This window comes from Sitophilus oryzae, unplaced genomic scaffold, assembly GCF_002938485.1.
Source record: "Sitophilus oryzae breed Bouriz unplaced genomic scaffold, Soryzae_2.0 scaffold_1621_pilon_pilon, whole genome shotgun sequence".
In the NCBI taxonomy this organism is placed as follows: domain Eukaryota; kingdom Metazoa; phylum Arthropoda; class Insecta; order Coleoptera; family Curculionidae; genus Sitophilus; species Sitophilus oryzae.
Window position 1 is genome coordinate 1833784 of NW_022146305.1, and position 24252 is coordinate 1858035.

At 31.0% G+C, this 24252-nt stretch overlaps 2 protein-coding genes across 4 annotated transcripts in view; one reads left to right on the plus strand and one right to left on the minus strand.

Annotated features, from left to right (window-relative positions):
- Positions 1 to 2444: 2444 nt before the first annotated feature.
- Positions 2445 to 3799, plus strand: LOC115880358. The gene is made up of 5 exons (XM_030897569.1): positions 2445 to 2587; positions 2643 to 2809; positions 2861 to 3023; positions 3089 to 3283; positions 3528 to 3799. The coding sequence occupies exons 1-5, from the start codon at positions 2495 to 2497 to the stop codon at positions 3699 to 3701; spliced, it is 792 nt and encodes a 263-aa protein (XP_030753429.1). The 5' UTR covers positions 2445 to 2494; the 3' UTR covers positions 3702 to 3799.
- Positions 3800 to 6500: 2701 nt separating this feature from the next.
- LOC115880309 (mitogen-activated protein kinase kinase kinase 13) overlaps positions 6501 to 24252 on the minus strand; it is a 30015-nt gene continuing 12263 nt past the window's right edge. For 2 of the 3 annotated variants that reach the window (XM_030897494.1, XM_030897497.1), the window contains 8 exons: positions 16614 to 16837; positions 10988 to 11361; positions 10710 to 10919; positions 10235 to 10424; positions 9972 to 10172; positions 9548 to 9872; positions 7644 to 7673; positions 6501 to 7561 (listed from right to left, as the gene is read on the minus strand). In XM_030897494.1, coding sequence (XP_030753354.1) covers positions 7222 to 7561; positions 7644 to 7673; positions 9548 to 9872; positions 9972 to 10172; positions 10235 to 10424; positions 10710 to 10919; positions 10988 to 11361; positions 16614 to 16837 — 1894 coding nt within the window. In that variant the 3' untranslated portion in view covers positions 6501 to 7221. The remainder of the gene's footprint in view (positions 7562 to 7643; positions 7674 to 9547; positions 9873 to 9971; positions 10173 to 10234; positions 10425 to 10709; positions 10920 to 10987; positions 11362 to 16613; positions 16838 to 24252) is intronic. The other variant, XM_030897496.1, reaches the window with a different exon arrangement.

The following is a 24252-nucleotide window of genomic DNA, read 5'->3' on the forward strand; positions in this document are numbered from 1 at the left end:
CATTATTTATATGAAGTTTTTTTCATAAATAGATCCAAGAATAGTCTGGTTTTAAGTGTTTGGAGGTATGAAATAGAAATCAAGAAAATGAGATAAAAATTTCTTGACAAAATGGTGAAGGATTTTTATTAAATTTCTGTATTAAACTGAATAAATGTTAAAACTATTTTATTTTAAATGTTTTTTTTTTCTTTTAGTTATATGAAGTTATGATTGAAACTTTCTTAATTATTTTACTTTGGTATCAGTGTATACAATTGTACAAAAAATGTACAAATTCTTATTTTTTAACTGTGATAAAATTTAAACACTATATTAAAAATGCGAAAATATCGAGAAATAACACCCTTATTACAGAATATGAAATTTTGACATAAATATTTAACATAGAGCCTCAAAAATAACTGAAATTCTAAGGTGCCACATCTCCAGCTCTGAACACTCGTAGCAAGAATAGAGCAAAGAACTCTAACAAAAAACAAACAGTTTATCTTTTATTTGTTCCAGATTTAGATAAAGTATCATTTTTTTTTATTAAAAAAAATATATTTTAAGCAATTATATTGATTTTAAATACGTTTTTAAAATAGCTAAAGAACTTTTGAATATACTTTAAGGCTGTGGTTAAAGAAGTAACAGAGAAAATTTACAGAAAATCTGGTTTTAAGTGTTTGTTAGTGGAGAAAAATAGAAATCAAGAAAATGAGATAAAAATTTCTTGACAAAATGGTGAAGGTATTTTATTAAATTTCTGTATTAAGATTAAACTGAATAAATGTTAAAACTATTTTATTTTAAATGTTTATTTTCTTTTTTTTTTAGTTATATGAAGTGATGATTGGACCTCTCTTATTTATTTTACTTTAATATCAATGTATACAATAATAATTGTACAAAAAATGTACAAATTCTTATTTTTTAACTGTATTAAAATTTAAACACCATATCAAAAATACAAAAATATCGAGAAATAACACTCTTATATTACAGAATGAGAAATTTTGACATAAATATTTAACATAGAGCCTCAAAAATTACTGAAATTCTAAGGTGCCACTTCTCCAGCTCTGAACACTCGTAGCAAGAATAGAGCAAAGAACTCTAACAAAAAACAAACAGTTTATCTTTTATTTGTTCCAGATTTAAATAAAGTATCATTTTTTTTTATTAAAAAAGATATATTTTAAGCAATTACATTGATTTTAAATACGTTTTTAAAATAGCTAAAGAACTTTTGAGAATACTTTCCTCAAAACCAAGGGTGTTATTTCATTTTTAACAGTTTTTTGAAACGAGAAGATATACTTTAAGGCTGTGATTAAAGAAGTAACAGAGAAAATTTACAGAAAATCTGGTTTTAAGTGTTTGTTAGTGGAGAAAAATAGAAATCAAGAAAATGAGATAAAAATTTCTTGACAAAATGGTGAAGGTATTTTATTAAATTTCTGTATTAAACTGAATAAATATTAAAATTATTTTATTTTAAATGTTTTTTTTTCTTTTTTAGTTATATGAAGTAATGATTGGACCTCTCTTATTTATTTTACTTTGATATCAATGTATACAGTAATAATTGTACAAAAAATGTACAAATTCTTATTTTTTAACTGTATTAAAATTTAAACACCATATTAAAAATACAAAAATATCGAGAAATAACACTCTTATATTACAGAATGAGAAATTTTGACATAAATATTTAACATAGAGCCCCAAAAATTACTGAAATTCTAAGAAGTGCCACTCCTCCAGCTCTGAACACTAGTAGCAAGAATAGAGCAAAGAACTCTAACAAAAAATAAACAGTTTACCTTTTATTTGTTCCAGATTTAGATAGAGTATCATTTTTTTTATTAAAAAAATATATTTTAAGCAATCACATTGATTTTAACAGGTTTAGAAACGAAAATATGTACTTTAAGGCTGTGATTAAAGAAGTAATAAAGTAAATTTACAGAAAGTCTGGTTTTAAGTGTTTGGTGGTGGAAAAAAATAGAAATCAAGAAATTGAGATAAAAATTTCTTGACAAAATGGTGAAGGTTTTTTATTAAATTTGTGTAGTGAACTGAATAAAAATGTCAAAACTATTTTATTTTAATTTTTTTTTTCTTTTATTTATATGAAGTAATAATTGAAAACTTATTATTAATTTTACTTTGATATCAATTTCTACAATTGTACGCAAAAAGTATACAAATTCTTATTTTTTAACTGTGATAAAATTTGAACTCTATATTAAACAGTATCTGTATCTCAAAAGTTAAGATGTTTAGACATACATTCTTATAAAGTTTTTTTTTTCATAGAATAGATCCAAGAATCACCCCTCTAAATATTATCGCGTTATTTAGAAACACCCTGTATAATTACAAATTCAAAACTCTTTATCTTCTCTGTATTTTTTAATAAAAAAACTAATTCAGGTGTACTTTAAAATGTTTTTTTCTTGACAGTGAGTGTTGTCAAATCATTATCATTAAGTAATAAGAAAAAATGGTAATAAGAAGCTACTCAGTTGAGATAGAAACCTTAAAAAAGTTCTTGAAACTGGTAGTAGATGAAAAAAATCACAAACTATTGATGAAGGCGAGTCATATTCAATTTTTTTCAATTTTTTTTTGATCGAAATTATGGATTCTAGGACAAGAAAATTGCTTTATACGCTGCCACAAATTTAGACAGTGAAAATCTCAATGTTCTGAAATTATGTCTGGATATTTTTGAAAAACTCGTTGAAAATACTGAAACTCATAATTATTTGATTTCGATTTTTGGAATTTATGAATCGTTACAGTCTCTTTGTATTAGGTTGTAATAATTTATACAAAAATAACAAGAAATAACACTCTTATATTACAGAATGAGAAATTTTGACAAAAATATTTACCATAGAGCCTCAAAAATTACTGAAATTCTAAGAAGTGCCACTCCTCCAGCTCTGAACACTCGTAGCAAGAATAGAGCAAAGAACTCTAACAAAAAACAAACAGTTTATCTTTTATATGTTCCAGATTTAGATAAAGTATCATTTTTTTATTTAAAAAAATATATTTTAAACAATGACATTGATTTTAAATACATTTTTAGGATAGCCAAAGAACTTTTGAGAATACTCTCCTCAAAACGAAGGGTGTTATTTCATTTTTAACAGATCTGGAAACGAAAAGATGTACTCTAAGGCTGTGCTCTAATACGTGGATTAAAGAAGTAATAGAGAAAGTATACAGAAAGTCTGGTTTTAAGTGTTTAGTCGTGAAAAAGAATAAAAATCAAGAAAATGAGGTAAAGTTTTCTTCACAAAATGGTGAAGGTTTTTTTATTAAATTTGTGTAATAAACTTAATATGTTAAAATTATTTTATTTTAAATGTTTTTTTTCATTTAGTTATATGAAGTAATGATTGAAATTTTCTTATTTATTTTACTTTGATATCAATGTATACAATTATTGTACAAAAAATATACAAATTCATATTTCTTAACTGTGATAAAATTTAAACACTATATTAAAAATGTGAATTTTTTAGACATTCTATAACTTACTGACTCAAACAATGGACGACAGAAGTTACTTGGAGTATCCTCAAGAGGATTTTCTGCAAAAATCTGGAGCAATAACTTCAATTCCTAATGAACAAGAACCTAAAAAAGGTTTTGTACATTCTATAGTCAATTTTTGGAATGAGTCTTTTTACTGGTGATTGAACAGCATAATTAAACTTACTTTAAGACGTTTCATGGTATTATGAAAACTCGAACTCTGAATTGTGTAATTAAATATAATAAAGCAATAATAATAGGAATTTATACCTTATTGATGTTTTAATATAAATTTTTATTTTTATTATTACATTTTTAACATATTCTGAAAAATGGCGAATGCGCCAGGTTAGATAGAAAACGTAGGTAAATTAATAAATGATAATTTTTTAAAAATCTTTTTCAACGTCTTAGCTTTGATATTATTGATACACTCGAATAAAAAAAAACGTCAGGGTAGGCTTAGGTATTAAATGTCGGTTTCTGTTAGCGACAGTTCAACAATAACCATCATAAATTATTGGGAAGTCTTTTTTTTTACAAGAGAAAAATAAATTGGGATAAAATGAAACACAGTACGTAATTCGTAACTTTTTGAGTATATTTGACACAACTCTCAGATTAAAAACAATATCAGGTTGCACATTAACCATTAATAAGAATGAAACAATAATATGGAATGTTCAAAACGTTTATACGAGGTACAATTAGAAAGTATACCAGTCCTCTCAAACAAACTTAAAAATCTAAACGAAAGACACGAAATCATCAAGTCCTCTTATTTTGTACATTGTAAAAATAAAAAAATATGTATATTTTTTGTAGGAAAAATACAAAAAATAAATTAAAAGTCTAAATATTTTAAAGCGTTTCACATACGACGGAATGTTTGTTGGTTTGTATTTCGTTAAAATCACATTTAAAATAATATTTTGATCACTTAAAATTACACAAGGCGTATTAAAAAAAATAATTAAAAATGCTTTATATACAAATGAGGTTCAAAAGTGTATTTTTTCTATATTAATTATGTTAGAATAAATACAAAAACGTTTTGGAATGTTTTAAGTTGTTCTCTTTAAAAAGCCCTCTTTTTGACAAATTTTAAAAACAAATATAAATTATTAAGGCTTTATATGTACATTATCTACTTATATTTATATAAAAATCACTATGAATTAGCTGCAAAAATAGATTGTACAAAAATACGGCAAATTTTTCTATTATATTGATCTTTTAAAAGAGATTCAGCTAGAAAAGAACTCTATATACCAAAAAAAAACCTGTATAGGCAACAATTTCTCAAAAATTTCATCAAAAACTATTAACAACATTTTTTTTTACTCTAGAAACTTCAACTCTAAATACAAAGGGAGTTGATCAACGGCAATCATAGTCCTAGGTTATATTGCGAAAATTGCACAAAAAAACACGTAAAATCAAAGAAATATCAAGAACAAATGGCAGCTTTTTCTAAACACTATATTACAAAAAAGTCCTACGACTTCACTAAAAGACAAAAAAAAATAATCACATTCATGCTTCTTACAAAATAATCTCAAACATTCAAAGTGATGTCTCAAGAAATCTGTACATATTACCGGATTTTTCAATAGTCGGAATTATGTCATTTTTACGTCAGTTCGTGACCTCTATAACGTTGTCACTTTGCGAAGAATTTCCCTAAATTTAGGAAAACATTTCAAACACTGAAAATAATACACTTCCCCAATAAATTAACGCACCACAAAAAAATAACCAAAAGTTTAAGTTAAGTTTTTGTCAAAACCACTTATCCGATTTGGACGATTTTTTTTTGAATGATAGGTTATTCTTTCCACAATGTTGCTATACTAACTGTATTTTGATAGGAACCCTTAGTTTTTTTAATAAAATTTGTGACACCCTGTAGAGTTGATCAGTTACAGTATCAAGTTAAAATTGAAATCACATTTTAGCCTTATCTTTTTTTTACATTTTGTTTTTTTATTTACTCCATTATCTTCCTTATTACACGAGAAACAACATTTTATAGGATGACATGATTTAATATTGGTTTTAATTAACATATTTTCCCGTTTTACCCACTAAAATAAGTAGCAGGCTATGGAAAAACACGGATTACCAGTAAATGTCAAATAGATATGCTAGTTTATGTGCAAACTTGTAGACCATTAGTATCTCTGAGCTGAGTTTGAAGGACCCGAGCTAGTACGAAACGTTGTCTTAATGTTGAGAGTTTTAAAAAACGTTCCTGAATCGGACTGGTTCTTCGATTCCTGCCTTGTCCCGGCCTGCGACAATTACTCCCAGTATCTCTATACCGTTGTATAACTCGTGAAATGGTTGAGTGAGTTAATTTAAATCGTTCACCAATTCTTCGGTAGCTCCAAATGTCCCCAGACAATATTAATGCTTGAGCAAGAATATGCGCCAGTAAGATTTCTTGTTTCCCGTGCACGTTGCATATTTTTGATATAATAAAAGGACGAAAACGACTGACACTGACAACAAGCATCTCTATTTGACATTTACTGGTAATCCGTGTTTTTCCATAGCCTGCTACTTACTTTAGTGAGTAAAATGGAAAGATGTTAATTAAAACCAATATTAAATCATGTCATCCTATAAAATATTGTTTTTCGTGTAATAAGGAAGATAATGGAGTAAATAAAAAAACAAAATGTAAAAAAAAGATAAGGCTAAAATGTGATTTCAATTTTAACTTGATACTGTAACTGATCAACTCTACAGGGTGTCACAAATTTTATTAAAAAAACTAAGGGTTCCTATCAAAATACAGTTAGTATAGCAACATTGTGGAAAGAATAACCTATCATTCAAAAAAAAAATCGTCCAAATCGGATAAGTGGTTTTGACAAAAACTTAACTTAAACTTTTGGTTATTTTTTTGTGGTGCGTTAATTTATTGGGGAAGTGTATATTAAAAAGAATGATTGATTGTCTTAAATCTTGTTTGTCTGCTTCAGTTAGAAATTCACAACGTTGTCGTTTAGAAAATTTGTCAGCAAATTTAGGAAAAAATTAGCGATTTTACTTAAATTTAGGGAAAAATATCATACACTGATAATGATAAAGGAAACCATTTGACTGTCTCAAATCTTCAGTGTCTACTTCGATTAGAACTTCACGACGTTGTCATTTAGAAAATATCTCAGTAAATTTAGGGAAAAATTTGTAATCTTGAAAGTGTACTGAAATCTATCGAAAAATCCTTATTAATACGTATCCTCGGTGATGTAGGGTATAGTCTATCCAGTGAGAGAGGATCTCTGACAGTGACAGTTCTATCTGTCATTTTTTAATTCATAGGCTACTGGTGTTTTTTGTCATTTTTAGAACGTCTTCTGTCGAAATCTTCCCTGACTTGTTGGACAGACCCTATGCCGTTTTTTTACTACCTGTATCTTGAAATACATCTGACAACTATGTTTTTCAACTATTTTCACCTCAAATTTAACATTAAAATTGTTCAAGGACAATCGAAAAACAGAAGATACTATATTAGGCTTTCCAGAATTCATTCCAGTACCGTTTAAGACTTCTGAGCACGTTCTTCCTGTACTATATATTGCTTAACAGTTCCAAAATTCCGGACAACCAAACAAAATTGACTTGAAAATCCATCAGCTACAGTTTAAAAAACACACAACCATACCCTCAGCCGACATTGACTGGGTAACTCAGTTCTGTGATGACCGTTGCCATGGTATTCTCTTCAGACTCGCTATCTGACGTGTCGGAGAAAACCCGATTCTCTTCATCGTACTGGTTGGGTCTTTTGACACTTTTGGTACCACCATGATTGCGCGGTACCATCGGAGAACTTCGGGTACGTTCTCCGGGGTTCGATTCCAACGTGGACGATTTTGAGGAGGCCGATACCGAGTACTCCGAAGTGTTTCCTTCGTCTGAGGCGTTCTCGCCGCGCTGGTCGTACCGGAACATTGCCGAGTACCGTTTGGATCGTCTGCCCGGGTAGATAGGACGTCTAGCCAGACTGTAAAAAAATTAAGAGAGACATGGTGAGTTAAATTAAGTAATTTTAATGGTAGTTCGTGATTTTGAAGGGTTTTAAGTACCTTGGTTTTGAAGTTTCTTTTCCCTGTTTGCTATGTAAACAAAAATGTATAAATATTTTTTGGTAGTTTTCAAAGGTTTAGTAATTAAACTTAAATCAGAAATATACAGGGTGGTTCGAACTGTATTCCGGAAACATATTCTGCAGATAAAAATAAGTAAAAAAAGTTCGTATAAATGTTCGTCCTAAAAAATCGAAATAAAAATGAAACTTCTACACCCTGTATCGCCGAAACTAAGCATTTTAGGACATATATTTATACGAATTTTTTTACTTATTTTTATCTGCAGAATATGTTGCCAAAGTTTCAATAACAATACAGTTCGGACCACCCTGTACAGGGTGGGTCAAATTCGACGCTATTAAATGGAAACACCCTTTTCTATAGGAGATAGACCAAAAATTAATATCGGTGTCTGGAGCTCAATTTTCATCAAAAACATGATGGTGAAAACCGCACATCAATTGTGCATTTTTAACAAATCGCTGTAACTTTTTTGCTATGGAAAATTTTGTATTTGAAGACATTCCCAAAGCACTTTTTACGTAGAATTTAATGGTTTAAGTATAATTTTTTTAAAATTAATAATTTAAGTGTTATCAACAGAAAAATTGATTTTTTATTTGGGACACTCTATATATTTTTAATTAACTGAAAAGAATTTAAAATTACCTTTCCAAAAATATAGCACACTTGATATTTTGTTATAATCCCCTTCGAAATACAGAATTTTTAAAAGCTCGCCACTTTTAACTAGTAGGCTTTGGACCCCTTATTGATGATATGCCTTTAATGGAACTCGAAAACATATTTTTCCAGCAAAACGACGCACCGCCTCTGAACGCTGAAGTTATCAGCAAATTTTTGCAGCCAATTTCAAGAATAATTGGATAGCTAACCAAGATCTCAGCCGTTGGCCGTCGAGGCTGCCTGACTTAGTACCCATGGATCTAATCCTATGGATATATCTGCGGAAGAATAAAGTTTCCTTATTCTTCCGTATAATCTAGACAAGAATTAAAAATACTTAGCAGTTATGAGAGAGTATCTTACACCTCCACTGAGTTAATGAATACCGCGAGAAATGTTCAATAACTGCCCCGTCTGTCCATAACAGAACACGGTCGATATGTCGAACACCTGTAGCAAAATCTCATGTCTTGGTTTACTACCTATTTTTATTGTTATTAGATATAGTTTAAATGCGTTGATGTTGGTTAAATATATTTTAAATTGTCATAAAATTCTGCATCTCTCATAGCAAATATTATTTTCGTATTAATTGATGCTCACAGCTAGAATTTTTTCGCATTACAGCCGGTGCCGTTCAAAGCCTACTTATTTAAAGCGGGCGAATTTTTAGATACTCTATATCTCGAAGAGGAATCGAGCAAAATATCAAGTGTGTTATATTTTCGGAAAGGTAATTTTAAATTATTTTCAATAAAGTGAAAATATACAGGGTGTCCCATATAAAAAATCAAATTTTTTGTTAATAATTCTTAGATTATTAATTAAAAAAAAATATACTTAAACCATTAAATTCTACGTAAAAAGTTGCTTTGGAAATGTTTTCATAAAAATACAAAATTTTCCATAGCAAAAAAGTTACAGCGATTTGTTAAAAATGCATATTTTTGCAAAACCCCCCGTAACTCCGAAACGGTAACAGATATCGATATGCGGTTTTCACCATCTTGTTTTTGACAAAAATTGAGCTCCAGACACCGATATTAGTTTTTGTCTATCTCCTACAGAAAAGGGTGTTTTCATTTAAAAGCGTCGAATTTGACCCACCCTGTACAGATATATTTTTAAAGCTCAATAAAAAAAATGTTGAATAGAAAAAAAAATAGTATTAATAATAAAAAAATGTAATAACATCACAACATTAAAATATTTACCTTCGTCTCCTCAATGAATGATTGTAAATCTCTCCTTCTTCATCGGTAAAACTATCTTCGTTAGCCATATCCTCGGTACTATCCAGATCATCTCTTGTTCCAGACCTCGTTCTGTGCCTCATAATATCGTTCAAATTTTCCGCAATGTTTCCATTTTCCGGACTGTAAATCGTCATGGCAGACACTTTCCTGCTAATTTCCTCCAAATTTTCCTCACCGGACACTTCCGGAGTGTTTATAGTGTTCCTATTCACCGAATCCTCCACCCTGTCGAAGATTATGGGGCTGGTACTACGCGAATCCACCTTGGCGAACAATGACAAACCTTAAAAATACATTTTTACTTTTTATTTTAACTTTTTTATTTTTTTTATTGTTATTTTTTAATTTTTTTATCTTTTAATTTTTTTATTATATTATTTACTTTTGCGTTTGTGTTGAACCATGTAATGCAACTGAACACTATTCCCATTGATACCCTCCTCATCACTGTGATCTTTCCTCATCTGCTCCAAAATCACTCTCTGTGGGTACACAGTGGGCAGTCCAGTTCTGAAAGGCAGAATAGTGTTTTGACAGCTCGCACCAGGACTACTCAGATCATTTTCACTAATATCCATACAATCTAGAAGCAAAAAAAAACATAATTAATACAAAAAACCACTTCAAATTTCTGGAAAAAATTACCAGTTTGAGTTTCCGCATCCACACAAGTCGATGCCCGAAAACTAGAGGCTCTGGACCCGAACCCAGAGCTTCTAGGACTGCTGGAATTGGTTCTGTGATGCCTTTTCCTGTACGAACCCGTTGAAGTTTGAGTAGTTACGGATTCGGTAGCTAGGTTCAACGTGGTGTAGAGTGGTGCCTTAACTGGGTTCTAAAAATACAAAAAATAAATAAGAAAACTACTGAAAAATGTGATTGAAGCACAGCCCGACTCTATCTAACAAGCCGTGAATAACCATTTGGCAATGCCGCAACCGACAAGAGATTCAGGGCCCGTTATATTCAAAAACATAACAGAGCAACAGGACAATGAACGTAAATCATATGGCTAAACGTGTATCGATCGATCTGAAACCAGGGTTGCCAGATTTCCTTGTTCACGGCTTGTTAAGTAGAGTCGGGCTGTGATTGAAGTAATGATAAAATGATTTCGTACCTTTTGGGGGCTGTCAGGACTCGTGAGACTGCACTCTGGACTCGTGGGGGTAGAACTCTGGTTATTACTCCTGTTTCTTCTATCAGCTGTCTTTTTCCAATTCAGGAATCGGCGTCTTCTTTCTCCTTTTCTTTCTTGTTGCAAGACTCCGGAGCTCTTGGCACGTTCTCTCTGCATCACAACTGTCAATTCAGCACAAAGTTGATGGACCTAAAATTACAAAAAAAAACAGTTTACTCTAAGCTACAAATTTGTTCAAAGAAGGAAAAAAATCATACCTGTTCCAGTTTCCTATCATACAACTCCTTAATATCCAAAACGTGCTTGATTGCCATCTCCCTCTTCTGGATAAGCTGCTCGTCCTTGAGGTGGTACTCCAGTCGACTTTTCTGGAACTTTTCCGCGAACTGCGTGATCTGGATCTGGATCTCCTCCTTCCAGGACTGCTGCGTCTTGTGGAACTCGGCGTCCTTGAGCGCGGCCAGCATCTGCGCAGCCGCGATTTCTAGATGGCTGCAGATTAGTTTGAAGGGAGGTCGCTCTTTGGGGTTGTGCTTCCAGCACATTTGCATGATGAGCTTGAAACCGTCGGGGCACGTGGACGGAATGGGCGGTGTGAGTTTGCCGGAACCCACAGAATACATGATGGCACCTAAACAAATAAAACAAACTTTTTTTTTTAATTAGTACAAACTGCAACGTTGTTTAAAATCCTAATTCATAGAAATACAAAACTAATATGGCGTCTAAGTCGCGTTTTATCCTAAATTGGGATAATTATAGTAAAAATATTATTTTTATGATTTAGTTAGAGACATATGTCAGATGGCAGTGAAGGAAAACAAAACAAAAGTATTTAAGTGTGGAGGATGTTTGAAGCAGTGCCTTCTATTAAAAGATCAGCCCGCGGGCGGACTTTTGTTTTCTTCATCAGCTGTACATACTTAGATATTGGGTTAGATTCCGTTTCATATTTTGTCGGTTGATTTTTGGTTTTAACTCTTTGATTTTTGGTATTATTTATTATTGTAGTGCAAAAAACTAATTATTTTGGTGTTGAAGTGACATAAACTACTACCAGATATATGGTCACTCTCGGTTTCGCATAAAAAAATAGAAATTTTAAAAATTACACGTTGTGCAAGTGATTTAACCTAAAAGTGCCCATACATTTTTTACTTATCGTGATTTTTGTGTGTGTTTTTTAAGACTCTAACAATTCATCAATAAAGCTTAAGTGGAGTGTGTTATTGGTGCTATGCCTCATCTTTGTTGTGTTCCTGGTGGAAAGGATAGTTACTAAGGATAGTTATTATACTAGGCAGCCTAAAGTGTCCGGAAGAGCAAGAAAAGTGGGTACGAGTTATAAATCAAGAGAATTTTATTGAAAATATCTTTAATAAATTTAAAAATAATATTCTCCCATGATGGTATTAATGAAAACTGGACAATTATGTTTATTTTATTCATATTGTGGAATCTCCACTCCAAGTGTTGCTGGTTCAGCTTCGATAGATTCAAACACGTAAGTAGGTATTATGATCTAGGGAAAATAAAGAATATGTGTATTAGAGATCATGAAAAAGATTATTATTTTGAGTTCAAATTTTAAAAAAGATTTTTGTAAAGACAAGACTGATACAGTTTAAAAAGAAGAATGTGTTTTTGTTTGATAATATATAATGTATGTTAAGCATAACATATATTTGTTCAGTAATTTTTAATGAATAGTATTGATTATTTATAATACCAAATTAATATCAAATATTTAAGTGATGGCTGAATACAATATGAATAAAATAACAATAAAATTGGTATATTTGCATAATACAAAATTAAGTTTTAAGAATAAAGGTGTTCTAAAAATACTAAGAAATTCATATTTCTTTGTTTTAATTGGTCTAATGTTATTTACATTTTACGTAAGAATTATACCGTATCATCGAAAAAAATCGGCGTCTAGTTGGCTTGGAAATGAACATCGATGACATTCCCTAAATAACTGTACACATAAAATAATTAACTAGAATTTTACAATCTTGGAAAATTTGATATTCTTGAACCTGATTCTAAATATTCTAAATTTTTGATTTTTTTGGTTCGGGAAAACGCTGATTGATTTTTCATTTGGTTTTTCATTATTTTTATTTGGTTTAAAAAAAACGGTTCGGCTAACATTATAGCCTCCATCAGTGTTGTGTCATATGAAAAAAAATAGTGTCGAATATAATCCAAAAAATTGCATATAAAATATTCACACCACGCACATAATGTTTACTGCGTACTCCATAGTCAATGTAGATAATTTTAGTGTTAAGAATAATAATTTTAAAAAATATGTGGTCATCTTTTGATAAGTTTATATTAGTTTATTAATTGCAGTAAACATTATGAGGTGTGAATTATATTGTATATGTAATTTTTTGGATTATATTCGACACCATTTTTCTCATATGACACAACACTGTGAAGGCTATAAGTTAGCCGAAACGTTTTTTTAAACCAAATAAAAATAATGAAAACCCAAATGAAAACTTAATCAGCGTTTTTCCCGAACCTAAAAATCCCAAGAAAATCAAAATTTTAGAATAATTTAACATATAAAATGCCAGCGATCTTCATTTCATAGCCATCGCTGACGCCTTTTTTTTAGATAATATTGTATTATTTGTAAATATAATTTTTCGAACATTGATACTTGCAAAATATACATATAAATTTTGTGAATGCAAATAATAATACATCACTATTAGTAGATATTAAATGTTTTTTGTTAAATTAGATCGATTTTCAAACCCCAAAATTTAAAATATATTTACATTTTACCCATTATCTTATGTACCTATACATTATTTGTACATTGTAAAACATTTGCTGCATTTGTATGGTTCATAGTTTATTTGCCAAAGTATTTATTACTATAAATAGGTATATATGTTGTAGTTATTAACTGTATATTATGTATATTTCATTTAAACTATATCATTTTTAAAATACAAACCAAAAATCTGAGGAATAATTATGTTTTCCATGTATTCTACAATATATTTATTAATCCGTTATATCTAACTAGCGTGACGTCATAAATCTCGCCCGTAGGCTGATCTTTTAATAGAAGGCACTGTTTGAAGATCATAATTATTGAAACACTTTAACCGATTCTGTAACTCGTTACCCAAGGCAAAAAAGTTAAACGCAAACAACTTTATTGATAAATGTATTGTTTCTACTTTGAAAAATACTAATGGGCCTTAAAATTAAAGAAGTTTTAAACATTTTCTTGAATTTTTTTTAGTAAAATGAGAATAATTTATTTGCAGTCGCAAAAAATTGTTTTCGCGTGTTTTTTTGGGGTCAAATATTTCAAGTTAATGTATTCAAAAAGCAGGAATTGCTATTTTAGGAACCAAACATTTTCTTATTTAACAACATGGCGGCTTTCACTTTGTTGTTTTGGAGATTAAAGCCGGAGTCTCATGCATCCGAAATCCGATGGTACGACATCCGAAATTTGAAGTTATCGTGTGAAATAAAAAAAGCCTGTCACATACATCCGAAAGTTCGTTCCGAAATTTGACAGTTTTGACATTTAGACCTGTAATTACTATGTATTATTATTATGTATTATTCCATGAATTATTGGAGAAACACTTATAAAAATAACTTCCTCGCCAAATATCCCGAAAATTGCCCACTTCCCACTAAACTTGATTTTAAAAAACAATGTTTTCAAAAAAAGTGAGGTTAAAAAACACACGATATCGTACAAAAGTTAAACAAAATTTAACTTTATACGACGTCGGACGATTAGTTAAAAATATCGGATAAAAATTGGTGTCAAAATATTTCGACCAATAGGAGCACCGTCGGATCGTCGTGTCATCGGATTTCGGATGCATGAGACTCCGGCTTAAGATGGAGTAGTTCGAGTAGTCGCATACTGGACTAATAAAGTCGCTGTTCGGCCTTAAGAGGTAGTATACTAGCACAGTATACTAGTCTCAAGATTGCCTAATTTAGTCATCCTAGAGTCTAGCTTGTGCCGCCCTCTATAATCTAAATAAACGAGGGAGTGGATAAACTATCGGTAATATAGGTCGATGTATATTTAAATTTAGTTTTATATGTACCTTTCTTATGTTCCATTTTAATAAAGTTTTTTTTTATAAAAGCAAAAACAGCACTGAACGGTCTGACTGAACAGAACAATGAAGTGAAAATTTAAGATTTAAGGTTATGGTTCAATACAGTTGCAAAAAGGTAGTGACTCGACGTCCTACCAACGTAAGAATAAGGAAATCTAAACAACGTTGGAATTAGTAAAACAGACGACGTTTGCATAACATTGGAATAGGTCCTGAAACTGACGTCGGAAAACTCTATATTGTCCAACGTTGTAACTACGTTGTCCGAATCACCTAAAGATCGCTTAAGGAAAAAAGGTTACAAGACAACGTTTATTCGACGTCGCAGAAGCTTCTACTTTGCTGTAGTACTAGTCCAACGTCGGCACAACGTTATAAAAACGTTTAAATTTATTTTAGTACCCAAGGTAGGGAGCTAACTATTTTTTGTACCTAATCCAACGTTGTGTTTAGTAAACATGTGGTCGCAAGTCGTGAAAATGCTACTTGGGTATAGTTCCTCCGGTTCTAGCCTAGCTTTCCCAAATAAAAAGTGTCGATTTTTATCGCAAAGTCTGCAGCAAAGACTAACACTTGACAGCCATGTATCCTGTCAAGAGGCCTGTTGTAATCCGCACTTTATTCCTGCAAAGCATTAGCAGTTCTTTTGCGGTTTTAGAGCTAGGTCCTTGGATAAAAGCCTTGCTGTGTCTGTGCCCCTGTCTGTTTCTCCAGTGGACATTCTGCTTTTCCCTGATCCAGAGTTTTATTGCACTACAGGCCATACATTTGGGTATTCCCAGTACTGGCTCTGGACCAAGAAAGTATGCCGATGATCCTTGCCTAGCTAGCTCATCGGCTTTTTAGTTGCCTTGGATGCCGCTGTGGCCCGGCACCCAGAATAATTTAATTCTGTTCCTTCGAGCTCCCAGTTCACCTAGACATTCCCAGACGAGCCTCGACGATACCTTTGGGTTCATAAGCGCCCCAAGTGCCGCCTGACTGTCTGAGCATATATTGATGAGCTTACCCTTCTATTGTTTTCTCTCGCAAAGATTTCTGTCTGGAATACGGTTGAGTGTTTACCCAAGGAAAAGGATAAACTTACCCTTGGTCTTTCCCCAAATACTCCAGCTCCTGTTCCTTCAGCGGTCGTTGACCCGTCTGTATACCAGGTTAGTCCATCCTGAAGGAATGTTATATCTGTCCACATTCCTCGATCCATTTTGTTCACCTCGAATGGTTTGTGGTAGTGATAAAGAGTCATTTGGTCCGATCTCATTTGGAGTAGAGGTCCTCCAATAGAATCTCCCATCTTTGAGTATCCTGTTTCTGTCCTATTTCCCAGAGACAAGACACTTTGTTGTCGATAGAGTCCCATTCTTGCCTCCGCCTGGATCACTAAGTCACTGGATCATTACTATCACTAGCAATTTGTTACAAAACCGTATAAATTATATATCACTGTAATCACAAAACTTCAATCTATTTCCGTATTGTAACGAAATTTTAAATTATGACTTTATTTTCGAGAAAATTTAGTCCAAACATAAGGAATAATTGTTTGACCATCAAAATCTTAAAAATAAAGAAGTTATCTAAAAATGTGCTACAATACGGATACAGTATAATCCTTTATCTTTAATTTCCTTCTTCATTTGTGTAAAAATACCTAACCATCAGTTTTACATAAAACATTAAATGCCGAACGCTTATTTTGCTGCTTTTTTGGACTAGCGGAATGAACTCCAGCTGAATATTAACAGAAACACTATCGTACCTTGTTCCATTCCGTCGTAAGGTACTTCGCAAGTGAGCAGTTCCCACAAAACCACCCCAAAGGACCAGATATCGACCTTTTCGCTGCAAGCTAGTTCTTGTATGGCTTCTGGCGCCATCCAAGCCACAGTACCGGCAAATGTCATCTTTTGGCTCACCTCGTTCCAGGTTCGAGAAGTACCAAAGTCGCTGATTTTGATTATTTCGTCTTCGCCGATAAGTACGCTGCAAAAATGTGGAATTTATTGTTAAAAAGTGTCTGAAAATATAATTAAATTAGTCTTGTATACCCTCGAAAATAATTATTGTAATATTTGATTATTTTAAACCCTTCTTAAATTTTAAAAAACCGCGCCTATGAATATCATGATACTTTGCAAAGTACCAAGGCTGAGAAACATTGAAAAAAGGTGTATCGAGTTAATACATTAAATGACCTATAAGCTGTAATTCTTGGGAAAACCAAATCAATATACATTTCCTTCCATTATAATGCATCTACAGGGTGGTCCAAACTGTATTCCGGTATATTATTTTGATTTTCTCCGAATAATTTCTGAAGTAACGGCAATATTTGGATGAAAATTGGCGTCTGGGAGTTTTTTGACATGAGAAATTTGATTTTGATATCAATTTGACTCCTATTTGTAGGGGGCACCACCTACATGTGTTTTAACTGTTTTGAACAGTAATAACTTTTCGTCCCTACCTGTATAAACCTATTTAGTAAAAAAATATATATTGTCGTGATTTTCTACGCAAAAAATGTCTCTTGGTAAAAATCTCTATGAGCAACCGTTTCCAAGATATTTAGAAATTTAGAATGGAAATAGTCAATGCATGTCATTGTTGACAAAAAATAAACATGTTGAGAGTAGATAGTTATTTGACTGAAATGATATATTTGGGAACTTTTTGTTTTTTTAAATTAATCATATTTTTTTTGACACAAAAACATTTCAAATTTATTATTTCAGTCCTTTGAATAAGAAGACTAAGGAAGGAGCATATCAAAAATCTTAGGTCCACCGCGATGGGCCTCAAATATGGCCGACTTAAATTCCGGTTTATCAGTGCAGTTCTAATTTTATTTAAAAAATGTAAAACTATGATGTAGGGTAGACGTGGGGTAGACTCAATAATATGTTGTTTTATTTGACGTTGTGAATAAATGTTGGTAGTTATTAAAATTGTTACAAAAATATATAATTCTAATAAAAATAGATAAGTTATAATAATTATTTATTAACACAAACATCCGATACGCTACTGAAGCAGGTAAATCTGGTAAATCAAATTGACGTATCTAAATTCTTTGACATCTAATCTTTGACAAGTAGTAAATAAAAGCAAAAACGCAAGAAAAAATATATAATTAGTTAATTTAAGTGAATTTCATAAATGATCGGTTTACTACACGTATGTATATTATGTAGTCACTTACTAACGAAAAGTTGTTCCATTATTTCACTCGATTTTTGCCGGGATCTACCGCACGCTACACAACCAACTATTTTAGAGTCTTTTTCGATAAATCGCGATAGTGTCACTATTAATTTAAGTTCTACCACAATTTCCATCTAGATTTACTACTTTTATGCAACTATCAGTAGTAGAATAAATAATAAATAACATAAAATAAGCTCCGGAAAGAATGACAAATCCATAAAATTTCAAATCAAATTCAAATGTGTCAAATGAATCGTCAAACAGAACTGTCAAGGATCCCCACCCTAGAGTGCTTTTTCCGCCCACCATGCATGAATACATGGATAGCATTATGCTCCTTCCTTAAGCTTGATTTTCATGCATCCGTTGTCCGACGATACGTTGATACGATATTAATTTCATTGGTTGTATTTGAAGTCTTCGATTGATTAACCGTTTCTAACCAATCGAACTCTTTAAATTCAACCAATAAAATTAATATCGTATCATCGTATCGTCGGACAACGGATGCATGAAAATCAAGCTTTAGTCTTCTTATTCAAAGTTTCAGTCTAAAACTATTTAGTCAACATGTCTAATTTACGTCAATGATGACAGGTATTGATAATTTCGATTCCAAATATCTCGAGAACCATAACTCGTAGCGATTTTTACCAAGAGACCTTTTTTACGTAAAAAGCGTCGCAAATGTATATTTTTTTACTCAGTAGTTTTATATACACGTACGGACGAAAAGTTATTACTCTTCAAACCAGTAAACAAATATGTAGGTGGCGCCCTCTACAAGTAGGAGTCATATTGATATCAAAATCAAATTTCTCATGTCAAAAAACTCCCAGACAGAAATTTTCATCAAAATATTGACGTTACCTCAAAAATTATTTGGAAAAAATCGAAATAACAATGAAACTCCTATACCCTGTATCTCCGAAACTAAGCATTTTAGAACATACATTTATAGGAACTTTTTTACTTATTTTTATCTGCAGAATATGCTGCCGAAGTTTCCGGAATACTGTTCGGATTGGATCATGGGCGCCGGAAGAATGAAATTTAGGGGGGGGGGGCAAGGTAAAAATGAATAAAAAATTGACATTTTTGGTAATTATTGGGAAAACTGGAAATCGTCCGATGTTCACCAAAATTGGTATACACCCTATTTTGAAGTCGTAGATTACGAATCTGAACTGAATTTTTTCTTGGCGGTCTCTTACCGTTTTTCAGAAAAATGGAAAATAATTTCAATATCGAATTTTTCTTAATTTCTCATATTTTTAAGGTTTTCTAGCACATATTTTGTTAGGTATTCAATAATCAATAATGTTTTTGCTATTTTCTGTTACTTTTTTAACCAATTCTATGCATAATAGAGAAAAATTTGCTAAAATAAATTTGTAAACAATCTGAAAATGTTAGGTTATAGCTTTGTTCGGGTTGTTGTTATTACCGATTCTGAACCGTCCAAGAACTCTGCAGCGCATGCGCAAATGAAATAATGTCTTCATATTTTCTTCTGCGCATACGCATCACAGTTCTAGGACGGTTCAGAATCGGTAATAAGAGAAACCCGAAGTAAGCTTACATGTTTCTGGCATTTAAAGCAACGCTGCCAATGCTAAACCTAAATTTAGCGTGTTTTTTTCGCTCATTCTCGAATTACGAAAGGCGGTCGCCAGAAGAACGGCTCCTTCCCATAACTGATATTTTACCAACGAGATCTGACTATTTATACCCACGAAGTTGCACAAAAGAGTTTTGATTGCATTGGTTACAACTTCCATGCAGAGGGTGTTAATCTTTTGTTGTTATATTATATCAAAAAAAGATTAACCCCCTCCGCAAAGAAGTTAAAACCAATGCAATCAAAACTCTTCCGCGTAATTTTTGGATATAGGTGTATATTTAATTATTGTCGATCTCATAATAGGTAATTTATTTAAAATCCCTAATCACCCGAAAAATAGAAGATATGGCAACGTTGTAAATTTTAAAATTTCTAGATTAGGTCTAGAATATATTTGTCTCTCTTATTACATAGGATAGAGAAAGAAGGATATATCAAATGTCAAACTTCCATCTGGTCTCAATTTTCTTTGCTATTTTGTAGTATCTGTGCTATTTTGTTAAGAAAAGTGTTTTTCAGTAAAACGTTGGACATTTTTCTATCCCCAATCAAGTGTGGCTTTTAGATAATATAATGAAAACATAGTGAAATTATTACTTTATAGGGCCGAAATAAAGAAAAATTCAATGTTGAAATAATTTTCCGTTTTTCTGAAAAACGGTAAGAAACCGCCAAGAAAAAAGTAGATACGTAATCTACGACCTCAAAATAGTGTGTATACCAATTTTGGTGAAAATCGGACGATTTCCAGTTTTCCCAATAATTACCACATTTTTTATTATTTTACAGGTAACACCTAAAAATTTCATAATAATAATTATTTTTTTACAGATGGATGTAATGATGGAAGATAGCTTTTATTTTTATTGTTTCAGTGATCCAGGGGGGGCAAATGCCCCCTCTTACCCCCCCTGTCCGGCGCCCATGGATTGGATTGAAAAAAAAAATAAATCAAATGTTTTATCACTTATTACAAGTTATGGATAAACAAATATTGTCTTATCTATAACAATCGAATGCGGGATAACGCAATATAGCATGAGAGTTATATTACAAATAACTTTAAATAACCATATTGATATATGAAAAATTCCTTATCTATAACCTTTTCCAACAACAGCCTTTTTATTAAGCAATTTTAAAGATATTTCAAGTTTTCCCTGCTTTATACCCATACAGGTCTGGGTATAAAAAGCCAACACTGATTTTTTGGTTTAAATAATCAAACCATTGTTGTTTTGATGAACTCCATTTACCTGCGCTCGTAGACAAGGTCGTACCGAGCTAAATATACATAAAATTCCTCGATTAGATAAGCTTCACAACCAGAATTGTGAAAAAACCATACGAATCTGTTTAAATTGGTACAATATTTTTATTGTACCCACAGGATTTCCCATAATAACGTAAAAAAAATGTTATAGTGTTACCGATAATGTGATAATAATAATATTTACAGGATCTTGGTACTATATTATAATATATCACGAATTTGAACGGATATACAGAGTATTCAGATAAAAATAAGTAAAAAAGTTCGTATAAATGTATGTCCTCAAATGCCTAGTTTCGGAGATACAGGGTGTAGAAGTTTCATTTTTATTTCGATTTTTTCAAAATAATTCCTGAATTAACGTCAATATTTTGATGAAAATTATTAGTATCTGGGAGTTTTTAACATGAGAAATTTGAATTTGCCATCAAAATCAAATTTCTCATGTCGATAAACTTCCAGACACCAATTTTCATCCAAACATTAACTTTAGAAATTATTTGGAAAAGGTCGAAATAAAAATGAAACTTCTACACCCTGTATCTCCGAAACTAAGCATTTTAGGACATACATTTAAACGAACTTTTTTACTTATTTTTATCTGCAGAATATGCAGCCGAAGTTTTCGGAATACAGTTCGGACCACCCTGTGTATACTTTATTCTATTACGAATTTTTTGCAATTTTCTTTCTCAAAAATTATTTCAACAAAAATAAAATCTCATATTAAAATATTATTAAATTTAATAAATTTGATATATCTGTAGTGTTTTGAATTTTAACATTCTCTATTCTGTTACGTTCACCTTAATTGTTGCTAAAATAAACGATATTTTACAACGTGATATAATTAACGTTATAGTTTCTCATATTATATCGAAAAGTTAAAAATTATCGGGCATATTATGAATGACGCACGAACTAGTTTTAACAACCAATTGAATTGAAAAGTTACTGATTGAAACCTGTTTCATAAAGTTATTAAATTGTAGATATAATTTCTAATAAGACAAAAATGCCTAATTAATAATTTTAAATAAATTGTTTAGTAGACTTTGACAAAAGTGTATATTCTTTTATCTATTATTTCACTTATACTGGAGGACTACAGATAAAAATAAGTAAAAAAGTTGCTTAGTTTCGGAGATACAGGGTGTAGATGTTTCATTTTTATTTCGATTTTTTCTAATTTTTTATTTCCATAAATTAAACATGTTTACTAAATAGTTATTATACTGAAATCATAAATTTGAAATGTTTCTGTACCAAAAGTTCAACAGTTTTCCCATCATTTTTTTGAAGAAAAATTCATGATTAATTTAAAAAAATTAAAAATTCACAAATAATTTATCATTTTATTCAAATAACTACTATCTACTCAACATGTTTATTTTTACGAACAATTTAAGGGACATTTTTACGTAGAAAATCACGGAAATGTATATTTTTCCACTCAGTAGTTTTATACAGGTACGGACGAAAAGTAATTACTTATCAAATTAGTTAAAACACATGTAGATGGCGCTGATAAAAAAGATAGACTTGAACTAAAGTCGTCATCGTTCTTGAAAAAAAAAATTAGTGGCAAGAGAATTTATTTTAGCGTAAAAGAAAATATGTTCCCAGAAGTTTCAAAATTCTACGCCAAACTTTCTAAAATATAAAATAATTTTTCTTCGTTTTTTTAAATGGAACACCCTGTATATTATTTTTTCAATAGACGGAGAATTAAAAAATGAACATTTTTTGTATTTACAGTATTTCAAAATTTTTAACGGTTTCGCAGATATTTGCGGTTTTATATTTCTTATGGCATTTTCCTCAGTAAATTTTTATCAAAGCCACCCAATGATTTTTCTCTCGTATTTTACCATTGAAAGCGCCATATGAAATAATACTGCGTGTATCTGCGAAACCGTTAAGAATTTTGAAATACTCTAAATACAAAAAATGTTCATTTTTAAACTCTCCATCTAATAAAAAAATAATATACAGGGTGTTCCATTTAAAAAAAGGAAGAAAAATTATTTTATATTTTAGAAAGTTTGGCGTAGAATTTTGAACATCCTGTATAATTTACGATATTCATATTTATAGCAAAGTAAGTACAGACTATCTAAAGTAAATACCTAATATAGTTTTGATTTCAGAACAGTTCTTGTATTTTTAATAATTTTTTTAAAAAGGGCTGAAAAATATATATTTTTGATTTATTTTTTAATATCTCTGAAACTATCGAAATATATTTATTTATATCTTAGGTGTATGTAAAGTGATCTGAAAGGAATCCAAAAATGCAATAATATACAGGGTGTTCCAATTTAAAAAATCATCCACGTCCACCCACACTTTTTTGAGCCACCCTATAGAAGTTAAAATATTTTCCTGAAATACATCCTGGTACATACTTTAGGTTTGCACTAAAACAAAATTCTCAAATATTTTATTCTATGAGCTACAGATGCCCGACGCACTATTGCTGGACCCTGTATGGATTCTTTAAAGGAGTTTCTGAAAAAATTGGAAATTAGAGCATTTAATTGCTTTATTTGAAGGTAAGAGACATTTACCTAATGCACCTGTTTAGATAATGCATGCCTGACTATAGATAGAATAAGAATATAGGTATCGATTTTTTTATGCAAATAATTAGAAAAATTTTAGAATTTCAAGTCGTCGTATTAAAAAATTCAAAATGTGACCAAAGCTTATAATTTTAATAATTTGTTTGCTTTACTTTGATTAATCGTGATGTGACATTTTTTTGTAATTTGTAGAGTGAGAACCACCCCAAAAAATACCAAGGAGTGAAGAAGCAGAAATAACTACCTACTATCGAGGAAAATAATATCACCTACTACTTACTACAGACTAGCAAAACCTAAATTTATTAGAAAATTATATACCTCGTAATATGCATGTATGCCTGTGTATGATGTAGAGACTTCTCTTAGATCAAAATAAATTTTAGTTGAGTCAATGGTATTCGCTACTGGTTTAAGAAAAGTGTCTCTTTAATCAAGAAATGTCCCTTTTCAATCAAGAATTTTTGCATGAATCAAAGAGACTATTGTTCTTGTAGCAAGAACTTCTTTGCATATTAATTTTGGGTCAAGAGAGAAATATTTGGACAGATAGATTCTTCTATTCTCTAAAGTAATTTTTTAAAGCTTAAGAAAAGAGAGTTAATGCTTTGGGCAAAGAAACGTCGTTCTTGGCCCTATTGAGAAGCGCCAATCTTTTGGGTCATTAAGTGCGCTAAACCTAGGATTTACGAAAAACATTAACTAACTA

Excerpts from the sequence above, each read along its gene's own strand:
- LOC115880358 (XM_030897569.1), top strand. The coding sequence starts at position 2,495 with ATGGTAATAAGAAGCTACTCAGTTGAGATAGAAACCTTAAAAAAGTTC. Across the intron at positions 2,588-2,642 it reads ATCACAAACTATTGATGAAG|GACAAGAAAATTGCTTTATA; the intron begins GCGAGTCATATT and ends TATGGATTCTAG. Across the intron at positions 3,024-3,088 it reads ATGTTCCAGATTTAGATAAA|GATAGCCAAAGAACTTTTGA; the intron begins GTATCATTTTTT and ends ATACATTTTTAG.